General features: G+C 43.7%; 1 protein-coding gene across 1 annotated transcript in view; it reads right to left on the minus strand.

The window, feature by feature from the left end:
- The window catches only part of LOC118427734, a gene marked incomplete in the record, with an annotated part of 25,867 nt that extends 1,665 nt beyond the window's left edge, over positions 1-24,202 (minus strand). Inside the window, 13 exon segments of the mRNA XM_035837656.1 lie at positions 824-889; positions 1,525-1,737; positions 3,162-3,274; positions 3,615-3,783; positions 4,069-4,200; positions 4,641-4,773; positions 5,579-5,666; positions 6,104-6,219; positions 6,669-6,762; positions 7,083-7,221; positions 8,037-8,139; positions 14,371-14,448; positions 23,880-24,202. Of these exon segments, the coding sequence (XP_035693549.1) occupies positions 824-889; positions 1,525-1,737; positions 3,162-3,274; positions 3,615-3,783; positions 4,069-4,200; positions 4,641-4,773; positions 5,579-5,666; positions 6,104-6,219; positions 6,669-6,762; positions 7,083-7,221; positions 8,037-8,139; positions 14,371-14,448; positions 23,880-23,951 (1,516 nt within the window).
- Positions 24,203-25,247: the final 1,045 nt, after the last annotated feature.

Genomic DNA, 25,247 nt, shown 5'->3' on the forward strand with positions numbered 1-25,247 from the left:
CTATCAAACTGGTTTCAAACCCAAACCTACCAATTTTTACCCTGGGAGTCAGCCAGGATTTGGCAGCTAGGACAGTTTATTCGGTGGCCCAAGACAGTCAGGCCTGCCTGATCTCCTATTAGCGCCCTGTGAGTTTAAGTTATGTGAGATCGGCGGACTGACTGCCTTGGCTCCCCGAATAAAACTCATTAGCTACCCGGTCCTGGCTGGCTCCCAGGGTAACCAATTTTAGTTTTTTTACATCTGCTTGACATCCATGCCACTATATGACTAAAGAAAGGCAACAGGGAAGGCCGTATACAATGTACATACATTGTATACTAGTATTTCTCTAATGTGCCATTGGTTTTGTGATATGCAAAATCAAAGAAGGAAGAACATCTGTTAGGGAATCTTTGACCAGCACATGTAGCAGTTACATTTATCATTTGAACCAGATGACATGGATTTTGATCAAGACTGACTTGTTGATTAAAACCAGTTGGATTTGGGATCTCTGGAATGATTCAAGTATGTCAGTGAGGCCACAGCAAGTAAATCTTATGGATGACATCCTTTGCTAACGTCAAATCAAATATCCAATACAGAGTGCAAATAGAGATCTAATCGAAGTGACAGACCAACTATCATAGTCAAAGACCCTTTTTAACTTCTGTATTGCACAAAGAAGAAGAAGTGCACAAAGTGACTCATCTGTAGTTGCATTGTGTCACTTACCAACTTTGCAACTGCAAATTGTACATTCAAGGCTATCACATTTGCGTCACTTCTTCAACCACACAACTAGTTTCACTTCTACAACTTTACACTGAAATAAACTTACATCTCGTCGTGGATGTTTGGCCTCTGTAGGTATCACCACGTCCCTTGTAACAGTCAGTCCCAGAGCCTGGAAACATATAGAATGTGCTTCATCTATTTCTGTGCCTTAGACATGTATCAATATAAAGTTAACCCTCACATTACCATCACTAACCTTAGTATGACCAAATCAAAGATGATGAATACAATAGATAGCTTACAGATACATGTGTACTAGACAATCTTATAGCTTACCATCAAGTTTGTTGAATGTTGAGTAATACCAGTAAAATTGCTTTGTATACTAATTTGGCACACCTGATGACTTAAATTGGTAATTCAGGATTTGAGGTGTGCACAGTAATACATTTTGTGTGCTTTGTCGATAATACAGTGTATGTCAAAGTTGAAGGTACTTTTATGTAATGCCAGGGGACTTGTACACTGCATATTGTGGTATGCACCTTTAAAACCATGAATGACCTTGTACAGTATTCAATCAAAGGGATTGAGACCCTATAACTAATGTTACATGTACTTACATGTACCGCACATTTAGACCACGAATTACAAAACTTACCTCACAGAGTATTCAATCAAAGATTGAGACCCTATTCCATGCTACCACACACTTTAAACCATGAATAACTTCATACAGTATTCAAATCAGTGAGTATTCAATCTTTTGAGATTGAGGCCCTGTACCAGGATATATGTTCTTACCGCCACACTTGAGTGGGTTGGTCGGTACAGACCAGGTCCCATCCACCTGGCACACAGTGGCAGAGAAGGTGAGCATTCCGCCGTCGGCTTCGCAAGCCAGGTTACACACGGTTCCGGGTGGGTACGCCCCTCCGTTGATGCAGTTGGAGATGATCATTTTAGGGATAGTCAGTGGGTCACAGGTCTTGATGGCTGGGTTAGGGTTGGTCAAACCTGGAAAAAGAGTGAGGAATGGCATTGAATCAGGGACCTACCAATGCATCATAACTTGACCAATACATGTACTTTCAATGTACCACTACTGTATCACTACTGATGTAAAGAATTGTTTAAACAGCAAATGCCACAAGAAGCTCCTTTAAGTCCCCTTCTAATGCAAAATCCTTGCAAAAATAAACTTGTCTACAGTAACAAGTAAAGCTGGAGGTCCTGAATTTCAGGAGAGAGACACCTTGAGCATGTTAAAGATCCCACCGGTCACTACACTTAGAGAAGAGTAGGGGTCCTTTGATGGAGCGATATCGATTGGATCAAACACTTCAGTGCGGTCTTACATAGCTTGTGCTTACTATACGTAACTGGTGTATTATGCCCATAGCTAGTTTACAGGTTATGCCAAACAGTTACGGTTTGGTTACTGTACACAAATCCACGTTTCATCCAGACATCATCATTAACTTGGGTTCTTATTCTGTTTATTCTGTCAGCACTGTGTGTCTGTGGATGAAAACAAACATGGCTGAATTCTGCAGAATGAGACAATTCAAAATCCAAATATAGGGTATTTCTGAAGTTTCAGTACCCTTCATTATGCCATAACTTTGTCAATCCCAGCTGGTCTAGACTGTCTTACTCAGCAGCACACCGGCCCTTATAACTATGATAATATAAAGCAGACATCAGTAACACCACCATGCAGTTGACCCACTGTGATGTAAGTCCTTCCCTCAGCTGGACCTAATCTGCATCACTTTGTGTTTCTGATGCCAGGCCTCTTGAAGATGGTCTTGATTTTTGTCAAGGACAGTTCAAGGTCAGAATCGTGGAGGTCGACCTTCTGGCCTCCGTGTGACACAACCATTGATCTCTGTGGTTTCCTTTGACTTTAAGATCATCAATTAAGGCTTTATCAGGAAGCTAAGGGCCAATCAGAACCATCCTGTCAGGACCTTCCTATTCACTCCATCTGGATCACTCCCCAACTAAGGTCATTGCTGGGTTGGGTTTAGACTGGAATCCATCCTATTCCTTCAAAAAAATATGACCTTCCCCAGTTTGATTTGTCAAAATTTATAGTTGAACTTGTGAAAACAGGTTAGGAGAGGAATGTCCATCTAAACCGGACTGCTTCCAAACCAAGATTGCTCTGATTGGTCGAGGGCGGTCAGGTGACCGTTGCAATTCTTTGCTACCCTGCCTGATGGCGCGGTGCCAACATACTGGTGGCTTTCCTAGAGTATTTTCCCAACCATGATGGTCTAGAGAAGGCCAGTAGGAGCCCATGGTCCATTAGTTCTGGGGGACAGAAACTACCATTTGCTTGCTATCAGTGTTGGGATGGTTTTGTAGTGTTGTGAAAGAAACATCAACTCTGCCTTTTCACCATCCCCTCCATTTTATTCCTATGCCACACTTACCGCTAGCACTGGGGTTGCCGGAGGTCACACACTTGGGAACGACGCAGAAGTCCCAGTCCAGTTTGGACTGCACATAGCACCAGGGCCGGTCCAACAGGGTGGGGTCAGGGTTTCTGAAAAATCATACAAACAACATTATCAGCTGTAAATCTTCAAATATAATTTTCGTGGTGTCTTCCCGCAATCATGACACTGCAAATATGTGTTTTTGATAGGCAAAGGGGTAACCAACCGGAATTCTGAGAACACTCTAACTATAGGACCTTGCAGTCTAACTTCCCGTCACACAATAGATATTTTTGTGATCGGGCGGGGGTCTGGCATCCAGGCTATGACATGCCCAGCCACTCACATACATGTAAATGTAGATGCACAAGCAAGCAAACAGACAGAAACAGAAAACAGACAAACCTCCACACACGCAGAGGTGTAATATCGACGAGGAGCACTAACCTGCAGTAGTTGTGTGGTCCAATGAAGTACTTGGCGAGCTGGGTGGGGAACTTGGCCATGTTGTAAAAGCGGTCCAGAGCCTGGTTCCATGGCACACAGGTCTCCCCGGTCTGAGTCTTGGACACCGTGCCCTGGTACTTCTCACCCCTGTTGGAGTAGCAGTTCTTGTCTGCAAAGACAGGAAGTTGGTCAAACCATCAGAGGATTTTAACCAGAGTTGGTATACTAACAAAATATACCAATCCCTCAGAATATTAGCTGTTCGTGGTTCCACCAATGTGACTGTGGCTGTACATGTATGTCTGTCATATATTTGCACTTTGATGTTTTCATTTTGCATTTCTACATTTTGATGGATAAGGTTTATGGATACGTTACAGCCCTGTATGAGAGGGCTTTGTTATTTAAACATTTATGGAGGTGTTAGAGAAAGCAAACATGTCTTCTTACTGACCTTGATTAGGATCTGACTGCCCAGGGCAGACGGCTGCCACCCTCCAGTTGTTGGGATCTGGACACATGCACGCACACTGCTCACTACGGTAGCCTGCTGCCGGGCACGGGGTCGCACGGTTTGCACACTTGGCTGGGGAGGAAGGAGGACAATATGGCAGACTTTGAGATCAACCAACTGATTTGAAAATTAATGTACAGTAACTGCTGAATGTTATACATGATGTATCTATCTGTTTTGAGTATCGCTCAGGGCTGTCTCAACTCCTGGACCCGTCCTTCCGACCCAAAATTTGCTTGTTGGAACAGAAAATAACTTCCATAACTTCCATAACATCCATCCCCAAAAGTGCCATGAAATTGTTGAAAATGTATTTTTATCAACAACATGGACACCCAAACAATGAGTGGGACGAAAAAAGATTTCAAGCTGGTGACAGCCCTGGTATCGCCTATTCACATGTTTTCACAGGGACCAGAAGCATACCTGTACCTGAATTTTCTGAACTAGAACCCACCAATATATCTATGTATGCAAAACCGAAAATCAAAGAAAGTAAAACAAAAGCTTACAATCGCAGGTGTAGAGCTTGTTGACAAACTTGATGTCATAGTAGCTGAGACTGGTGCGTTGGCCAAGAAGGTTCTGGAAGTATGGGTTCTTGGAGATAATCGTCTTGCGGTTGGCAGGGCTCGCACTGTATGTCTGTAGAATAAACAGGAAATGAAAGTTACAGGATTGACCACCAGTTGTGCATGGTGTGCATAGTCCAGTGGTTAGCGCCCCTGTCTCTGGAACTAGCCGTGAGTTTGATTCTGGCTGTGTCGATCACCCAACATGCATGCTACAGGAAAGGGTTGCAGTCCTTATGACGGGAAGTTAAGCCGTGGTCCACCGTTCATTGTGCTTGTCGAAAAAGCTAGGGGAATTTCCCCTGTACAATGAACCTGTGAATACTGTATATAGTTCTATCCTTTCAATCACGACCAGTGGATGACTAGCTCTTCAGTGAGTTAAAACTAGATAAGATCACTTTCCTTTCTTACCAAACACAGCAATACATATACTCAGTCAGTTGATGTCATGTCATTTTAGTAGCTCTCAAAGGATGCAAAAGATTATCCAGTCACAAAAAGTGACAAGAAATACCAGAAGTTCTGCTTCAGCACCAAGGACAGATGCCAGTAGGCCAGAAATCATAGCCAAATTTCGACAGGTTAATACCTGACCACGTGCATAGTTTCTCAACAATCTTCTTGAGTTATGCTGTTCAATCCCAGTGAAACACAGCTACGCTCCCAAAACATAACCTTGACAAAGGTAAATATTATGAAAATGTCTGTAACTGACAACTAGTAAATGAACGACGATATGCATATTATAAATACCCTTGTTGACAAACGTACTAACTGTTACAACTCTTCTATCTAGTCCGTTGACAAAAATGTAATTTCAACATTCTAGTTACAAGCAGAGATGTTGGTAACAAATGGTTGATAAAGACACTGACCGCATCGTCCCACTGCATGATGGACAGGTAGTCAAATGGGATGTCGAACAGGTTGATCTGGCCCGGGGTTAGCTTGGCAAACTTGGATCTGCATGGGTAGATCGTAAAAAGGTAAACATAGCTCGGATATATTCTCTTGACAAATATCATCCTTTCATAGCCCTTGCCTAGTCGCATCATAATAGCCAATCTCTACTTGATTAAAATATGCCCCAAAAGCAGTTTCTCAAGCAACTGGATATGATTTTGGACACGGTAAGACGTTTGAGGTAGAATCCACTGCCTTTTGCCAGCTTTTTGGCGCATCTAACTTCTGGATGTTAAACATTGTTGTCAGAATGTATGCTTAACACTTTTGCTAGCCATACATGACACTAATAAATTTATGACTTGACAACAAAGTTGGCAGGAATATGGCTGACGGAAACAAACATTTATAGCTTGCATTTGAACTTGTTGTTAAATCCTACTACAAAAGATTTCCTTCAATCTTGAATGTCTTTAGCATTACAAATTTACACCTACTCTTCTCCCTTCTTGATGTTCTCGGTGAGAACGATGACTCTCTGGTCACGGTCTGGACGTCGGATCTCAGGATACAGCCCCATCGCACTGCCCAGAAGATGCATCGCTACAGCTGACTGTATGGTTGGAGGTAGAAACACATTCATTTTAATTTTTTTTTTTTCGACTCATATTAGGATTAACATTGTAGAATTGATTTGCCATACTTTGTTGTTAGTTAAATTGTGTTAATATTTGTTGATTCTTGCTGTATTACCATTTGTTTGATTTGACATTGTTATCAATTGGTGTTGTGTTGTATGTATGGGTTTTTCCCCCCAGGGATCTTTGAAAAATGCCAACTAGGTGACAGGTAACCCTGGTTTAATTTTTTTTTAAATAGTCTATTAGGGTCTAACATACCCCACTTCTTCCCAACATCAAATGCTATCTGCCACAACAAAATTAAGACCATCGATGATAACACGTCTAGTACAGAATGTACACAATAAAACAAGTTCCACTAAAAGTTCTAGGATGACAAACACGAAATAAGAAATGAACAAGTAACTAAAGTGATACACACCGGATCATTTTTGTAGCTGCCGTACATACAGGAGTCAGAGTACGTCACTGCTTGTGAGCCTGTTCGCGCTCTTCCTGTACCAGCCCCACAGTTTCTAGAAAGAGAGAAAAAAAACACCAAATGTTGGTGAAAAAGAGCGCATACTAGTGAAACCGCTTTTAATTGCTTTTGATAATCTTAATGTACGGTTGGTTCAATCCTTCAAATGTTGAAATATAGCAGCAAACATCCCTTTAACTGCAAACTTAATATGTCTGTATTAACAAAAACAAGCTACCGAGACAAGCTAAAAAAAGTACAAAGCCAAGCAACCAGATTCAGCATGAACAACTACCACAAAGGTGCTACATGTACCTACAGTGTTACAGAACCACAACAGTTCACAGTGTTACGTCTACATGTGTCCAGTCTTACGTTGAGTGTTTGACGAATGTGATGAAGTCCTGGTGCCCTAAGGTTCCTGCCAGTTGTGGTGTAGACTCAGCAAACTTCACGCAGGTCTGTGAGCTCCATGTGGACATGGCCTTCATCAGCTCTGCTCTATCCCTGGGTGCTGCACACAAGGCAAAAACAGTATAAATCTACACATCGTTTCGATGTCTATCAGACACCATAATCAGGGTTAGAATGACTGGATCTGATTCTTGCTGCTACTTATAGCCGATGTAGGTGGCGCTGCTGCAGCAAGAATGCTGTCCCAAATTTTTCTCAGCTAGTATCCCTCCTTGTCTCTGTTTATGCTGAGTACTTTACCAACCTGATAAAACTATTTTCAGATATTAATCTGCGCTCATAATGTAATGTAATGTAAAATGCACTCCAATGTACTTAAGAGCACCAAATTAAAAATAATTATTTACATAAGAGATCTACTATCTGAATATCTCAAAATACTAAGCCATAGGCTAAGTAGGTTGTCATCCAGTGTATAGGTCACTATATTGAAAAGGGATAGCCCATCCCTCTCCTTTTAGTTTTACATCCCGACAGAAGTCAAGTACTGATTTTTCAACCAGATGAGGGTAGATATAGAATTAGAAATACCATGTTAAGTGCCTTTCACAAGGACACTACAAATGTACGTCAAGCCAGATTTGCTGGAATCAATACTGTGACCTTTTGATCTCATGTCTGCTAGTATATCCACTCTATACTATACTGTCAGTCAGTCTATGCAGACTATGACAAAACGCAAGTACAATGACAGCGTACAACGACAACGAAAAAATACATAAACTTAATGATACAACTTGGAAACTATTAAGGTCCAGAGCTCAATTCAAGGGGCTTGTTGGCCTATGGCCACGTCACTATATCCACTCTAAACCTTTGATAATAAGAACAAATTGTGTTAGAATTTTCACTCACCTACACTGGCATCGAACTTGTAAGGAACAGTTGCTTGTGGCCATAACAACAGGGGATCCTTGGCAGCTTTCCTTTTTACCCTGGTGGACCTCGGATTTGGTGACTGAAAATGAAACAAATCAACATGTACAATTTTGTGTAAGACTAAAAGGTAAAGGTCCCAAGGTAGTGATATGCTTTTACCTTCCCAACCGAAATCGAGTACATGTTACACCAAAAGTTAGATGGAGTCAGGAAGGTCAATGGATTTCCAAGTAAACGTCCGACCCAGTGCTACCAGGAGTTGGACCCATGGCGCTCACTCTCGTGTCTGGAGGCCTAACTACTAGGCCATCAAGGCAATACATTAATGATTCTGTAACATGAAATTTGATGAAACGTTCCTTTCATATGCAATATGGAGGATGAAGAACTCCATCTTCACAGAGGGAAAAGTGAACAGAATTTGGATAATGTTCCATAGCCCGTCGTTCTGTAGTGCTGGTGAATAGTGGTGAATCCACTTTTCGTGTTCTTGTAGATTACTAAAAGTTTGATAAACATAGTAGACAATCCCATTACAAAATATCTTGTTTTAATATTAAGGAAAGGAACCTCTAGAATTGTTAGTAAATAATAAAGACAACGATTTCTAAGTTTCATTTCAAGTACACTTGAGATTCAAACAATGTTGTCAGCTGCAGCATCATGTTGTACAGTTATATGGGTTTTGTTCCCGCCACACAATTATATCCCAGGCGAAAGACCACATGTGCTTTGGCTTTCAAGTGCTCAAAGGTAGATAGACATAATCATGATCGTCTTGAGTAGAATGAAAGCTGACAGGCTGGATTGTGGTGCCATCTGGCATGTGTGGTGCCCAAAGGTAAGGTGTGAACATACCAAGGGCTGGTTCCCACATAGGACGAGCTCGAGGGGCATATCTTTGTTAGGCTTAGGGGGGAAATTTTGTGTTTCCCGTTACCTGATCAACCCTAGCAAAAACCTGCGTACCCTAGTTTTATGGGGGGGGGGGGGACTCTGCGAAGGGACGTTTTTTTCATAATGTATCTTTGTGATGAAATTTTACAAAAATAATCATCTGGTGTATTTTGCCAGCCAGCAGGTACCCAATGAGTAGTGAGGCTGTTTAACGTGGTCGCGGAATTAACCCCTCAAGGCTTTCTATATTTGAGATCATGACTTCGAGCAGTTCATGTTAGAATTGGCAGTAACTATTGTACGCTGAGATGCACCCTTACAATTTTGATAAGTGGGGTCGGTTATTTTGAGATAAACGAGCTCAAGGTGTGATCTCCTCGAACAAGGGACCTCTGGCTCTATAACCCATCAAACAGGATGTATGTAGTCGGATCAAGGTGCTTACTTTCACCTGACCTCACCTGGGTCGAATGAGGAAAAAGGTAATTGGCGCCTTTCCCAAGGATACAACATTTGGGCCTACTAGAGGTTCGAACCAAGAACCTTTGGTTTTTAGTAAGCGACCTTAATCACAAGACCACCATGCCATCCTCGGCCTCCGTTTTGGCGATGATGACACACTCATCTCTTGGGGCAAACTGGGTGACCACAGGCTTAAGTCAGCCCAGATGTCACTAAGGTCTTTGCAATGTCGGCACTTTTTGTGTGTGTGGAAGGACGGGGCACTTATCAGATTATCTGATGGTGGATTCCCTTGCGGTCACTTGGCGGTTGACGTCTGACAATCGTAACATGGTGTGGTGATGCTTACAATTATCCATGGGCTGAAGTCGAAAAATCTTAGCCTGGAAGCCAGGCTATTTCCTGGGACTACAAATACCAGCAATCTCTTCGGCTCTGGAGTCACTGAATCAGAGCCTAAGATTCTGTTATTTTGAGTGAAGTGAGGAAAGCCATATAAAGTGCCTTTCCCAAGGGCACTCGGTCCGCAGCATATCAACAGATTTGAACCCAGGATCTTTGGGTTACGAACACCCTCCCGTTACCCCACACAACCCCACCCCACTGTGACTGTGTGTGAGTCGTCTTCAAAGCTAAGGGGCCTGGGCAACCTTACCTTGGCCTGGGGGTATGTTGGACCTGTAGCCGAAGAACGTGCCTGTGTATGCCCTCAAAAAAGTTTGAGTTCTAGGCTTAAAGATCTCTACTATCGGAGGTCTCTTCTTTCAGATAGCGGGAAAGACATCTTCCCACTTGGTAGCCCCTTTGCCTTGATAAATATAGCAATACTCGTAAGCTTCAAAGTGGCTACCGTTTCCGTCTGGAATCCATCACCCCGAAAGGCTAAATGAGGCAACAGGTTCTTCCTCATCATAAGCCTTGTTTGGTCATTTAAAACCGAGCGCTTAAGTGTCTTTTGACACAAATCCTTTCCAGATCTGCCAAGGTAGCTTGCTGAGAATAAATTGCGTAAGATATGCGCCTGTCTAAAACTAGCTTGAAGTTGCCGTTTGTTCGCGAAAAGGTTCAACAGCTGCTGCGCATTAGCGCTGCCCCCTGGCGGGGAGCCAGGGAAAGTCAACATCAAGGCTTACGCCATTTTGATTCTAATCAGTACTCCCCTAAGGTCGTATCGTGTTGTTTCTGTCGTTTTTCTTTTTCAGAAATTTTACCCTTTTCAGGCTGCCAATATTCAAGACATTGGCTTCTTCCTAATAACGAACATCTACGTGTCATAGAGTGTACTCAATCTAGAGTCAAATGATAAGAATTGAGTGTTGTGGAGAATAGACAAATTTCGCATACTGCCTATTAGATGTTTCTCAGTATGATAGAGAGGGCGTTTCAGGTCACCTGAAAGGCTGAAACACTACCCAGATGTTAAGCCTCTGGGCGGCTCATATATCACATACCTTGGTGTCACGATACAAGGATAATGAAAACGCCCATGTATGCTGACATAGCTGCACAATGATGACAATCATTACTAATGACTGATGCATAAATCCCTCTATCTACCCATCATTCGTCGATATAATATGTTTTTAATTGCTAGATGATTGTCAAAGAACCCGACACAATCATCGTCATGAGGCTTAGACGGGAAAAGTTCGACTTCAGTGTCCTTCTACATGAAACGATCTTTGAAGTGTTCTTAGCTTTGCAAGGTCAAGGTCGTCGGCGTGGTTGACATTGACGATGCTCCGCTAGCAGTGTCACTGATGAAAACTGGTGGATACCAGTTGAAACGTCTGACCGTTTCCAAAATCATATCCAGTTGCCTGAGTAATTGCATTTTGGCATATCTTATTACCTGGATGTCTAACGTTCATCGACGCTCCATTGGCAGGTGTTCGATCAGTGATGAAAACAAATGTTAAAAGGGAACTTCCCTCAAGAGGTAGTGACTAGTGGCAATGTGACACCAAGTCTGAAGCACTAATATCATTTGAACACGACTAAACGTTTTCTCTTTGATCATAATTTAGATCGTTTGTTGCGTTCAGTCTTTCTTCATTTCCTACACCTTGGATCTTGTGAGCTCACTAAGCGATCGTAGTTTTCTTCTGTTCGTGGAGTATAGGGTATACAGTCAAACCTGTCTATAGTGGCCACATTTGTCCGGTCCCTTGAGTGGCCGCTATAGACAGGTTTGACTGTAGGTGCACTACCACAACTGTTACATGGAGATTTCCAGTAAAACCGAAAATATCCATTGCCATTGAAATAGTCATTCAATGTAGTACGTCTACAACTTCGACTCTGTGAGTTAGGAAGGCACAATCACCGTGTTGACACTTTCTCTCAACCGGGACGTGGGGCGATATTGACTTCCAACAACCATTGACCCATTGCTGACATCACACGTGCATGCAGTCACGTGTCCTGAGCAAAGGGGTGAGGCGGCTTAAGAGGAGAGACCGATCTAAGTTTTTGGGGTCCTGAAGAAAAGATTATGTTTTTCACACTTTCACAGCGTCTTTACTTTTGTATCTAGAGCAACAACAGAGGGGTGCAGCAAAGTGGCTGCATTCAGATGTTGAAGATTTGTAACAGGACCAATAGGGCCTGAAGAGAAGAGTAGGTCACTGGGCCGACTGTAGATACAAACTGAAGGATGCAATTACAGTGAAACATGTACAAGAGAGCTCTACTACAAGCTGACCACCTGGCCAATGTGACCATTTCTTAAGGTCTCTCAGAAGTTTTCCCATTGACACACACAAAATTTAGAATCCTGCCTATAGTGACCACCTTACCACATAAACCTGATTTTCTCGATCCTTTGAATGGTCTTCTTGGGCAGTTTCTACTGTACTCCTTTATAGCAAAGTTTAACATTGTTTAGAGTGTTGCCCATTCACAAGTTTTTACAGATAATTAGGTCCAGGTACAGGTCAGGACCTGGACATGATCCTCTATACCTGGACCGTACCTGTACCTGAAGTTTCTGTACCGGTACCCACCGGCACCCCTAGTGCTTCTTTGCATGGTGGCTGCGAGGGTCGCTGGCTCAGATCAGGCACAGGTTTGTTCTCATTATCCGCATTTGTAGATCGGCGAGAACGAGACATTAAACTGACTACCGTTCATTTCTCAGTCATGATTTTCACCACATGACTCGAATTGGTAGCCCATTACGGCGACCTTTTCTGTCCTGGGTGTTCTTTAAACCCACCTATATTTACAACCTTCTGTAATACTTCAGAACAAGAAAGTGAGAGGTTGGGATCAGAACCAGTTTTTCGTGCCGCACTGCGTGTGGTACAGCTCATTGTTTTGGTTTGCATAAACGGTAAATCGCCTTTATATTTGTCCAGTACCTATAAGCTGCTTGCTTAATAAGACCAGAGAGTAAGGTTTGACTTACTCACTTTCGGATTGACACCTACATTTTTGGAATGGACACTAACATTTTCGAAAAGTGCATGAGGTGGCATCTTTAATGTTTTCAAGGTGTGGCTCTCAAGCACATGATCTCCATTTTCGACTGAGAGTTACGTTCCTAACCGATGTTGGGTACCCATGTTCCCCTGAGTCGAGTGGGGAAATAGGTGTAAACTTAAATGCCTGTTAAGTCAGCAACGTTAACCAAAAGAACACCTTGCCATCTTCAATTAAGCCGTATATCGGCGGCGTTCACGATCGTTAGCCACAGCTGCTGGTAGCTGAGCATAGGAGACACGATATTAGATTAGAAACAAAGGCTGCTGTAAGATCCTCTTCCAGGGCAACATATTTCCGAATGCACCACTCACCACAGCGAGAAACATCTGTCTCTCGTTATGCCTTCGATCCATAATGTTTGCATCAAGATAAAGCCTCAAGAAAATTCCAAGACGGCCACTTTGAACGACGTGACTTGTCAAAAGAGCTGAACTGCTTCGGGTCGTTTTCAAAAGATGACAACAAAGTTAGCAGCGTATTGACGGTATTTTTATTAGGCACCTAATGGTGCTGCAATTCGAAAGTAAGTATGTGGTCAACAAGTTTGGGAGCGTGGATTACAGTGTGTTCTGAGGATTTTTATCATACTTCTGTCCCGGCTTATAGCGGCCCGCCCAACATCCAGCCAGCCGGGAGGGGCCAGTTACAGCCCTTTACGGCGGCGAAGTTTAGCGAAACACAGCTAGTACTACCGGTAAATGTGTGGTCTACAAATTGTGTTTACATCCTTCGATAAATGAGTTAATGGGATCATTAGAGTCTGTTCTTACATCACTAATGAGGTCGCCATTCTCAAATAAACTTCAGTGAACTGCATTGAACCACGTTGATGAGGCTCCTTGATTGTACGAGTACAACCAACGTGACTCGAGATTCCTGCTTTAAAGCCTTCACACACTCAGGACTTTCCCAAGACTTTGCTCATGACCACTCCCCAGCCAAGGCCAAGTGCTGGGTTGTTGGAGTATCCTAGAATCTATCCTATTCTAACTCTAGTTCGATCCTCTTATCACTTTCAGGCAGAATATGGCTTGCCAGATTGATTTTTCAAAATTCATAGTCACAAACTTTAGTATATTCAAAGACCGGCAGAGTACCTCGCCGACCAACTCCCGACCACAGATGACCTTGCGGTTAACTGCTACTAACCATGGTCTGGGAAGGTCGGGAGGTCATGAGTCAGCTTTTAAAGACTTTCTGCATGAGGTACTCCATCAAAGTTGCGGCAGGGGCACGTAATAAATCTACTAGTCTCGGGGCAAATAAAAAAAATTATGGACCTTGTATCAAAACACATTTCTGCAGCTACTGCTAACAGGACAGTCGCCTTGCCCAAATTAACGGTTCAGACCACCCATGTTCATGAAATTGAGCAAGAAACTAGGACTACATACAGTATTAGATAACATAAAAGCACATGTTTACGGCCATTCTAGCATTCAGCCCTTGATAAAAGTAGACATACCTCCAGTATTTTCTTTAGCTGCTCCCCTCTCTCCTTTGATAACACAACATTGAGGTGGAAATCAATTGTGTCGTGCTCCTGAAACAAACACAAATATGTTAGCAATAAGAAGAATAATCCCACACATCCACCAGGCTTTTAATTCTTTAGATAACGTAGAACATCTTTTCTACTTACTCCCGTGAGCAACTGAGTTGTGTATGTAAGGTCGCGTTCTTGCTTGCTACTGTTGAGACTACTAAATGAGATTGTTTATCGCCAAATGTCTCTGAGAATGTACTTTATGTCCTCTATGAACACAATTGACGCCACTGTTTTTACGCTTCAGGTCTAGACAAGAGTACGTATGTGGGTTGCTGAGAAAATAGCTAAAAGAGGACAAATGGGCTGAATGATATGCCAGAGGAGTTAGCACAGAGGCAAGCAAGGATGGGTAACTGGTCGATATTCTATGGCAGCCTATAGTACAGTAGTGGAAGCCGCTTTATTGCACACCCTATTTTCCAGTACATTTCGTTCAATTATCCGAATGGTACAAACCGCACCACCATGGGATTTGGGGATTTCGTGCAATTAGCAGAAGTGTGTGATTATTCATTGTGCAATTAACTGGCTTCTACTGTATTTTCTCAGCCACCCAAGGAGTCTGGTTAGAGACTAGTGCCGGTTGTGGTCTCATTAGCCTGCGCTCTCTGATGAGAAGAGATGCTTCTTCTTTTCGTTAGTCCCGAAAATGCGGACCATCTGTTGCCCGGCAGGGTCGCGCTTAGAACCGTTGGAGGATATGCAGGGTGACATAAGACAAGGCCTTTGGTCGCCCTGGGTGTCAAGAGAAGCGACTTTGAACTGAAAGTCATTCAGTGGGGCTTGTGCATAGAGAAGGATTAGGCGTCAAAAGCCTTCACGTCTGATAGCCCAACACACTTATTGTAGAGGCAATTCGGTGTGATGGACCAAATTCGTGGCGACATCACATGACATGTTCATACCTACTCTCCGTACTCCCTAGCTGTTTCGACGCCGTTCTATTCTAAAATACTAGTATAAACGCTTTGTTGGGCGTTTTTGTCTTTAGATATGCTGAAAAGAATACACAAAAAGCTGCCAAAAATAAAAAGCCCGAAAAACTCCTAACGCAGTAAAGGACGTAAAGAACAAGTCGAAGCCTATCTCTTCCGTCATTTGATGATCACGAGCAATCTGAGCAATAACCAACTTTGATACGTTCCAGCGATCTGGTGTTGACTTGTAGTTTCCTTCGTTATATTTCTATTCAACAGAGACCACACAGGGCATTTGCCAAGGCATTCGTATTTCTCCATGTTATATTGTGGGAATTTTTAGACCATTTCAGCGATCCGTGACCTTGGATACTGCCTGTGTCAAGTTGAGCCAGACGCCGCATCAAGTAAGATGGCCGACGGCGTTCATCAACGTAGCGATGATCTAACTCAACAGCCATCACTCCTCCTTCGTACAGATTCTTTAAGTGCTAACCAGGCTTACTTAAGGTCACACATCTGGATCTTGAAGTGACAAGGTCAACTTGGGCCCAATTACAAGTAATTATTGGAAGATGAAGGGCAATGAAAGCAGGTGTAGGGAGGTCGTGTGTATCTATCTATCACTGTTTTTACTAGTATTTGTTTACCGTTACCTCAATTTCATGGACCAGCGAGGAGAAAACAAAGAAAATCTGTGTGGTTCCCTGAGGCCCGAAAAACCATCGCCTCGGTAGTAGACCCAGGTGACATTCGATTCGTCGTGCTATTTAGTCGTACGATCGCAAACTGGGGAAATTATTGGGATTCGTACACAACTCAGCTGTCTTGATACCGAACAGACTGTTTTAGATCTATGTTTTCGGTCGATTCAGTCTGCTTGAAATTCTACGACATAAAATTCGCACGACAGCCTACAACTAGCCTGTTTTTAGGGGGGGGGGGGTGTTGGCCCAAGAGCCGAAGACTTGGTCTGTGACAACTAGGCCCTGATAAACAGTCTGGAATCCAGGTTTGCCTACGACGAATGTAACTGCTCTATTTACTCATCCGATTAAGGAGAACAATCGCAAGAATCTTTCGATCAGACAGCTTCTAGTTGTAAGAAGTATAGAGGGTTCCCTCCCACGCCGCGCACCCGTGCAGAACGGCATCTAAATCCTAAGCAGAAGGGTTGAAACAGGTCGCGCGCGCAGCCGGATATGTCCACTTTGTCTATCGGGAAGTCAGGGATGGGGATGCGACAGAGAGATAAAACAGCATCAAGGCCGGGAAACTCTCTGTGAAGGCTGGCTTTGATACCAGACTCCATAGCCTGGATATACGGACGACGATTCTGCGGCAATCGCCCGAGCCTCGCTTATAATGATAACTTAATTGCACAACAAATGTACAAGGTACAAAGTATGGCTTATATGTGACAGGCTGGGGTGTGGTACCCAGGCTACAGACTCCAGGGACCTGCTGTAGAACTTCCTTGGGGGCATGTTGGCCCTGGAGCTGAGGAGTTGGGCTGTATAGGCCTTGGAAACAGCCTAGCACCCAGGCTAGGTGAAGGCGTGTCCAACAAATTTTCTGCACAGTAGAGGGCTCACCTCTCCTCACCTAGTCCCATCCTCATCTAGAGGGTCGGGAACCATGGTTGCCTCAAGCACAAGTCTCCTCCATCCATCCCTGTTCTTAGCCTCAGTAGAGGGCTAGGGCATGATCTCATGGCTAGGGTCTACTTATAAATAGCATCCTTGAAACTCTTTCTTTCCTTGAAATGTTTGTCCAATTTGGAGATTTTTAGGGGGCGTGTTGGCCCAAGGTCCTTGCCCACACGAACTTAATCAATTCCAGAAAATCCACCAATGAAATCAATCAATCTTTCACCAATCCCCTTCATCCCATCCATCAAAATATTCACCAATCCTTTCTGCCCTTTTAGCCTCAAGCATGTCAAGTAGGTTTCGATTAATATTTCTTTCTGTCTGGAAGAGCCCTGGCGTCTTTTCTGAAACGGTGACTGGAACACTTAGCGCGGCCGCACAAAAAGCATCCGAAAATTGACCCGAGGAAGACACATGTCCAGACCAACATCCGTGACATTGGATCCTTTTGAGAGGCCGCCTTTGTTGTTATCCAGAACCCCCCGGAGACGGGGAGATCCTCTCACAGATATCGGGCCGAACATTCCTGGAGTTCCGAGCTTACTTTGTACAGTGTGCGGCCTCCAGCCTAGCCTGGGTACATCCAGCCTTGTACTATACATGTTATAGTCTCTACCAGACTTCGGACTGGCCGAATAGCACTAGTAATAGGGGACTATGGCCAAGTTAGGAATAAAAGCCTAGTAGGAATTGATTGGCCTAGAAGTGAACTGACCGGCCGTCGAATAGATAGACTGCAAAAGACTGACTGAAATCCCATGGCGACCTATTTGTCCCTATTTGGCCAAATTTTTCTATTTTTCATCCAGCTGACAGATCTGCTTGGAGACTACCTGTGCTACCATGGGGCCAAGGAAAGCCACCATGGGGCGTTGGGCAAAATCTAGATGTACGATGAATTGGTAAAAATGACATGCATAGCCAAGTACTTTCGACCAAGACAGCCAAATTCATCATGACCATCTAAATAATGTATTAGCCTGAGTATCATCCTAGTATAGTAACCATACGTCTATATATAACCTTTCCAAGGAAATGCTAGCGTTTACACACACACTATGCATACATGTAGTTGTTTGGCCTGGCTTGGAATCCAATTCTTACAAGTATCTACCCGAAAACAAACCACAACGTGCCCTATACCCCCACCGACTTCGCAATTCACTACATTCTTACGTGTCACCAAGGTTAATTCTCGGGAAATATCTTGGCATTAAGAAATATTGGACGGAGCTCAAAGTTGAAATACAAAACCTATGACATGTGCCATGTGGTTATCTTCGTGACTTTTCGCCATTCTTGACATTCTTGTACAATTTTCTGGCATGGTGATTTTTATAGGTGAACCGTGAATGTTTACCATTCAAGTGTTACGTTTTGCGAGCTGGATGTAAAAACCCCTGGTAGCAGCCTGGCATCCAGGCTAGTCTAAGGTCGACCTCTTTACTTTTTTCTACAGGGATATGTCCTTGCCTAAATAGATAAGGACCAGAATTTATGTCCCGTCGTAGAGATCTAGACATGGGGTGATAGCCAGGGGAACAGACTGGGTCCGAACTTTGACCGTAACGAATGACAAATGACCTTGGGCAAGCTGGAATGTTGTCTGGTCTAGGTCGTAGACAAAATGGTAGATGGAGAGTTGGATAGTCGTAAATGGGATTGGATAAGCACAAAATACAATACATGTTCTATAAAAGAGGGAAATGTTCCCGGTGGTCTTGTGTTTGCGGTTTTCGCTAGCGCTGTGATCTTTTCACCGCGAACTCAAAACGAACTAAAAAAACACTCCGAAAATTTTGTTGATCTCCTGCTGGCTTACCCCCTTGTTTCAAATTGTAGTCTTATGGTTAGGGTCGAAATCCTAAGTAAAGGCTCTGGCCATCACGAACACCTAGTCGTAATTGCAAAGAGGAGAGAAGAGACTCGGGAGCTATATTATGGCTGGATACCAGGCTAACGAACACCCACATGCACACCCCTGTCGCGAAATTTCATGCCCTTTTACAGGTGGTAAAAACGGCTCTAGAACTTACATCTATCAATCAGTCGATCATCACCCGCTAAGATACGGAAAGAGTCAACATAGTTTAAGTAAATACTCCGACGAACAGAAGGACTTGGCCGTGAAGGGTTGCCAGCATACTAGGTAGTTGTTGGCAGATCGGTCCGCCAGGTTTTGTTATTCCAAGTGCTAAAAGGTAAGGAAGTGAGTTTGCTGTTTTAACTGGAAAATAGCCAGTAATCTAGCCTCAACTTCAAGTTCAACAGCTTGCGTCGTTGGGCAACAGAAGGCGTCCGAGTCCGAAAATAAGGCCACAACATACAGGTGACAACTGCGCGCGCATAGATTTTCGTCCGTTCCAAGAAAGAGGTTTAAATACTATAAATCAATCATACACAGCTGAAAATTGGCAAATGTATGCCGAAAGTTGACGAATGGTTATGAGTAAACTACAAAGACTTCCTAAGTCAAAAAAAATAGATGAAGGACAAAGATGGAGAATTTAGAATGTTTTGGTATGCCACATACGCTCTGTGTGTTTCAGTCATATGACTTCAACCTTCCAGACCACTTAGATTTCAAAATCGGTAGGCAACTTTTGCCCATTTTTTTTGCACTATTACATCATTTTTGGGGAGCCAAGAATATGCCATTCATACTGTCAACTATTTACTGTATCCTGTCTGCTCTTAGAGCTTTGAAATAAAGAAAGTGGGAAGGGAGCGACCATCAGCCTGGCCCTAGTAGTAAGACACATGAGCAATTTCAGAATTGTTTCCTTATTTCTGTTATTTCTAGTAATGTTAAGACATTGTTGCAAAAGAAGTCTAGTACCAGTATAGACTATAGTGTCCTTGACCCTGACATCTATCTACAGGGTTACTTCCATCCATTTTTCAGGCGTCGACGCGTCGTCTGTGACCAATGACAACCAGCAAAAGTAATTCCGTATGTCATCTTTCTCAGACGTGTCGCGGATATCAAAAGCGTATGTTGGAGGTCCTTCTAGCCTGGAAGCCAGACTGTTCCAGGACCAGCTCCTCGGCATCAGGGACAATCAATGCTCTACAAAGGACATTTTGCCTCGACTACCTGTGGCCCAGGGTCTTCATGATCATCACGGAGGTAAAATCAAAGCATGTTGACCCTGGAGCCACCGAGGTGGTGCTGGACTGTGTTAGCCGGGGGTCCGACCTTATTCGCTTTGGTCCGCTCTCGAACTAGTCGAAGGTCGCTACCCTGCCAAGAAAGGAAGCGACCTTCGGAAGCGCACCAAAGCGAACAAGGCCGGACTCCAGGCTAGCATTGTGTCCCCTGGAAACAGACTGCTTCCAGACTTAAGACCTAACATAGGCCAAAGACAAGAAATGTACCGTCCGGGGACTGACTAGCCTGGTTACCAAACCCCAGCCCGATCTCAAAGTATCTACCGTGCTCAAAACACGAAAGATATTTTTGAGGTTTGGGTATGGTATCCAGGCTAGGGACTGACAAGATTCCCACCGTTTCGAGACTTTGGCATTTCCGTGTGGCTAATAACTGACTGGTGAGACCACAATGTGGGGGATTCCACAGTCTGAGTAGACTGATAAATGGTATCCATGTAATCATTAAGGTCAAATATTTATCTTTTGACTGAATCCATGTGCTTTCAGCCTCCGCCCTATCTTAAATTATGGTAGGACTGCTCTTTTGTACTTGAAAAACATCAATATTAATATACAATTGTAGTTTAGCCTGGACGCCAGACAGTTCCTTGGGCCTACACAAGCAAGCTTGTCGGCTATCGTGCCAACATGCCATCAGATCAATGAAAGTTTACGATAGACAACTAGTTGAAAGCACTTAAAATCTTTCATGGGGCTATGACAAACGTTTATTGGCGGCGTGTTGGTCATAGAGCCGAGGAGCTGGCTTGTGTAGGCCCAAAGTCCCTGGAAACAATCTGGCACCCAGGCTACTATCAAAGTTGGCTGCAGAACTGACAGTCGAAAACCTCTGTCTTGTGCACTTCCAAAGGTTACGATTAAAGGCTGCTGGCTAGTGTCATAATGCATTGTACTTGTCGCAACTTGAATAAAGTTAAGTATGGTAAAGCAAGGTTGCTCTCCTAACCAGGCTGGATTCCAGGCTACTAACGCCCCTCCCCTGTACCCAACACCCCCCCCCCCCTTTCCAGCCTTATCGCAGCTATTTGGGAGTATTATTTCCTCCCTATCTGGGCCGGATCTGCCGACCGATAAAACGGGTAGAAAATGGATTAACTGCAGAGAGCCCTCCCGGGTCGCGCCAAACTGGATCAGGAACAGCGCTGCTAGAAAATCCCCCAGTCAGATGTGGCAGGGCAGTGCACATTGTCCTTTCCGTCGAACCAGATGCGAAAGGTCCATGTTACATATTCACGGACTTTCCATGGCAGTCAGTCCTCACCAAACAAAGTCGGCACTGGGTTAGCAGTAGCATGGAAATCCTCCTATCCTATCTAGCCCCAGTTCACTACACTGTTCACATTCAAGCAGAACTGAGGTCATATGAAATTATCAAATATGTTTTTTTTAATTCATAGTCGACTGACGTGACTTCTAAAGATGACCATGCAGTCTTACCGACCAACTCCCAACCAAAGTTAACCGTGCAGTGACGACCTACTCCCAACCATGTTATGGAGAAGGTCATGAGGCCATGCGTGACAGGCTTGGGACGGAGCGTCATGATTTTCCGTAACTGAGAATCACGTTTATGACCAAGGACACCGCTCAACCCTACTCTTCTCTTTGTATGAGTGTTGGGCTCCCGAAAATAGTTTCATCAGGTTGGTAGAATATAGGATGAAGGAGAATTCTTTGTACACAACCAGTGGGTACTTACATAGCTTACGTTTCGATGTCTCTCAGACACCTTCGTCAGAGCTTCTCAGTGTTGGGCTCTTTAAAGTACTGGGGGTTTGACGCTCAAAGCCTCCACATAGAGGGCGTTCTTGACCTATTTGACACTGTCTTAAGTTTGTTTGATTTTTCTCTATTCCGTATTTGTTTACTTTAATTTGACGGCACAAAGCCAAGAAAATTATGTGGTGCCCGCACCAGGTTCAAAATTAGAGTTTTGTTTTCAATCAAACGGGAATTTGATGGACTCCCTTGGAAACCCACTTTGGCAAAGCGGAAGGGACCACCCATTTGTTTTTGGATACTGAGTAAGTAAACGGTCCTGGGGTTTGGCCGCCCCCTCCTCTACATGAGTTGTGTGCGTAAATCAAATATCATGATTTACTACCCTTTCCACCATGTCAACTGTAGTGATTGAGTGGGTACTAGTATACATGTGACAACGGGACGGGAAAATTCAAATTGGTCAGTTAGATGAATACCTTGAAAAATAACACTGATTTGTGAATCATTCTGTGTCCAGAAGTAAAGAAAGAAGTGCCATGAAAAAGTTGTCACCAGATGCCTAATAAGCCTACTTTCGGAAGGAATGCAATTCGCAATGCTTGCAAAATCATTGGATTCAGAAATTAAGAAACTGGAATTCTACAGTTTTCTATACTTGGCCTATGGTCTAAGACTATTGTAACCGGGCCACCACCCTCGAATCTTTGGCTATCCTAGTTGCCAGACTGTTTCCGGGCCTACATAGGCCAGCTCTTTAGTCCTTTAGATCTAGGGCAAAATACCCCTAAGGAAATTTTCCCTAAGCTCCCATGGAAAGAACTTTTTAGACAGGCAAAAGTCGTGTTGTCCGGGCGGGGATAGAAGCAAGTACCGAAGAAACCCAGTCTGAATTCCTAAGAGAGACTGTTGGTCAGGTTAGGTACTAGGCGTTAGCCTCTACCAGGCTCCAGAAAAATACCAGGCTCCAGAAAAATACTAGTAGTAGAAATTGGCCAAATATTGTACTCCTCGACCATGTAACTCCTCTGGCGTGTTTTCTGTCTTATTTGGCCAATTTCTACTATTTTCCCAGCGACCCGTGGAGCCTGCTGGTGGAGGTTACTAGTATTAGATAGGCGTTACTCTGATTACGGCGAAATGGGAGCGCAGGAGAAGTCTCCGAGCCGCGGGGCGCATCTGGATCCAGTTTTATTTCTCCGTTTGATGCATGGTTCTGATTTGAAGCGGCGTACTTTCAATACCTCGCCTGGAATGTCTCAGCAAAACCGACCAAACCGACTCCACAGGACTAAAAAAAGCGCTGAAAAAGTCGTGTCCATTTTTTTATCGAACTTCCAGTGTTCATGGAGTGGAGCCATGACGTAAACCAGTCATCAGCAAACATTATGAGCTCATAAAATATATGTGTTTACGACGATATTGTGAAGTAAAGGAAAACGCAAAGCTTCTTTGGTTGAAGTATCACAACTCTCTTTTCTAAATAGATTCAAGGAAAAAACATTGACAATCACTACTAGAAGTCGCAAGACTTTCAGACGAGCCCGCTTCTTATTTGTCGCGTCTAGGACATGCTTGCAGTGTGACATAAGGTCGCAGTGTTATCTAACGCAGTTTGACTTGCCACTGTCAGGATTAGGGTACTTCCCTGTCTCAACAGACACGGCTTTACAACCTGAGCTACTACACCTACGTGCGAAATCTGATAGTGATCGTTTTCAACCAGAGCGACGCAAAAAAACGCAATTTTTTCCTACCTTATCTGCTGGACAGAAAAGAAAAATAATTTGTGACATATGGTCTTGGTTACCGCCTTACGACACTGGGCAAATCTCCAACACGCTGTAAATTTCCGTCCCAATCGTACGATAACCCATCACAGAGAACGGCATAAACTTGCCACAAGTTTGCAAAAAGCCACTCTATTCTAACACATCATAAAGTGGTAACTAAAAGGTCTTACCTCAGCTGCCGCCATGTAACACATCATTAGAACTGCTAGCGCACACGCGGCGCAAGTAACTCTGGAATCCATGACTCCTTTCTGCTAAAGTTCTACCAAGTCAAGTCTGTTCCAAGATCACGCGATGATCTGTACTTGCTCTTCCGAAGAGCTTGTAGAAACCTTTCCCGTCTGGTCCACAATCTTCGTTCCCGGTGTAATGATGGTAGTTGTGAGGGGGAAGGTTTGAGGGGTCCGCCTTCTCGTGTAAGGGCCGTGCCGAAGTGACCGAGCTACGGGGACGGGGCACACCTTCTCTCGCAGATGGAGGGAGAAAGATGACACCTTGGAGCCTGGCCAATCACGTGAGAGAAGCCTGACCTCTCCACAGTGGGAGACAACGGTCCTGCCAGCAGATTCAGCTGTAGGGAGAAGAAAGGCTCTCTTGGGGTTTTGAGCTCTTCTGGGGGTTTCAGGCATTACTGTAAATGCATTTAAGTTAGCGGGGATTTAAATTCGAAGCGGGAAAAATGACTTTTCGCGGTGGTTTTAAGTTTGCGGTAACACCTTAGACTGCAGTGTAATACCATAATAGAGAGATGTTCGCGGTGGTTTTAAGTTCGCGGTGAAGTGGTCACCGCGCAAACCGCGAACATTAATCAACCACGAACATTTCTGCATTTACAGAAAATCTCAAGCAGATGTAAGGCACGGCTCATTGTCTTACATGTGTTTTGTGGAATTTTGGAGGCGAAAAGATAAAACGCAGATCATCTAAAAGGAAACCTACGTAAAACATGAATTTTTGATTTGAAAAACTCCTGATTTTAGCTCCCTTGGGGAAAAGGATATTTTGCGAATCCTGGGCATTTGAAAATCTCTTCAATTTGTCAGAAATACATGGAAAGGGTACTAGTATACAGTATTATGCAAGGAGCTTTTATCAACGTTGATAAAAGCTCCTTGGTATATGGTATTGTATTGTATTGTATTTTATTGTATTGTAAATCATATCAACTAAATCCCTTGGGAATCAGATAATTTGCATATTGCCAGCAGATTTTCACGCGCACAAAACGGTATCCGAAACAATGCAAGCTAGCGTTGCTAGAAGTCTGCGATCGAGGCTATGCTTTAGTACCGGCTACCAGGCTACCCTAAATCTGCGCAGCTGCTTGGAGATTGATTTATAATAGGTTAGCCTAGTTAGGTAGGTAGGTAGCCTAGTTACCGGCCGCGTCCACCGGCACGACCTACTAACTGACTGAGACATATAAATCAAGACTTCAAACTTATCTGTCGTATTCTTGACTGGACAAGACACACACACAGTTTATGGAAGGCGCGACTGGTTCTTATTAGGATCCCCGCGGGCCGCCTCCTGTGCCA

This window comes from Branchiostoma floridae, chromosome 12 (assembly GCF_000003815.2).
Source record: "Branchiostoma floridae strain S238N-H82 chromosome 12, Bfl_VNyyK, whole genome shotgun sequence".
NCBI classification, from domain to species: domain Eukaryota; kingdom Metazoa; phylum Chordata; class Leptocardii; order Amphioxiformes; family Branchiostomatidae; genus Branchiostoma; species Branchiostoma floridae.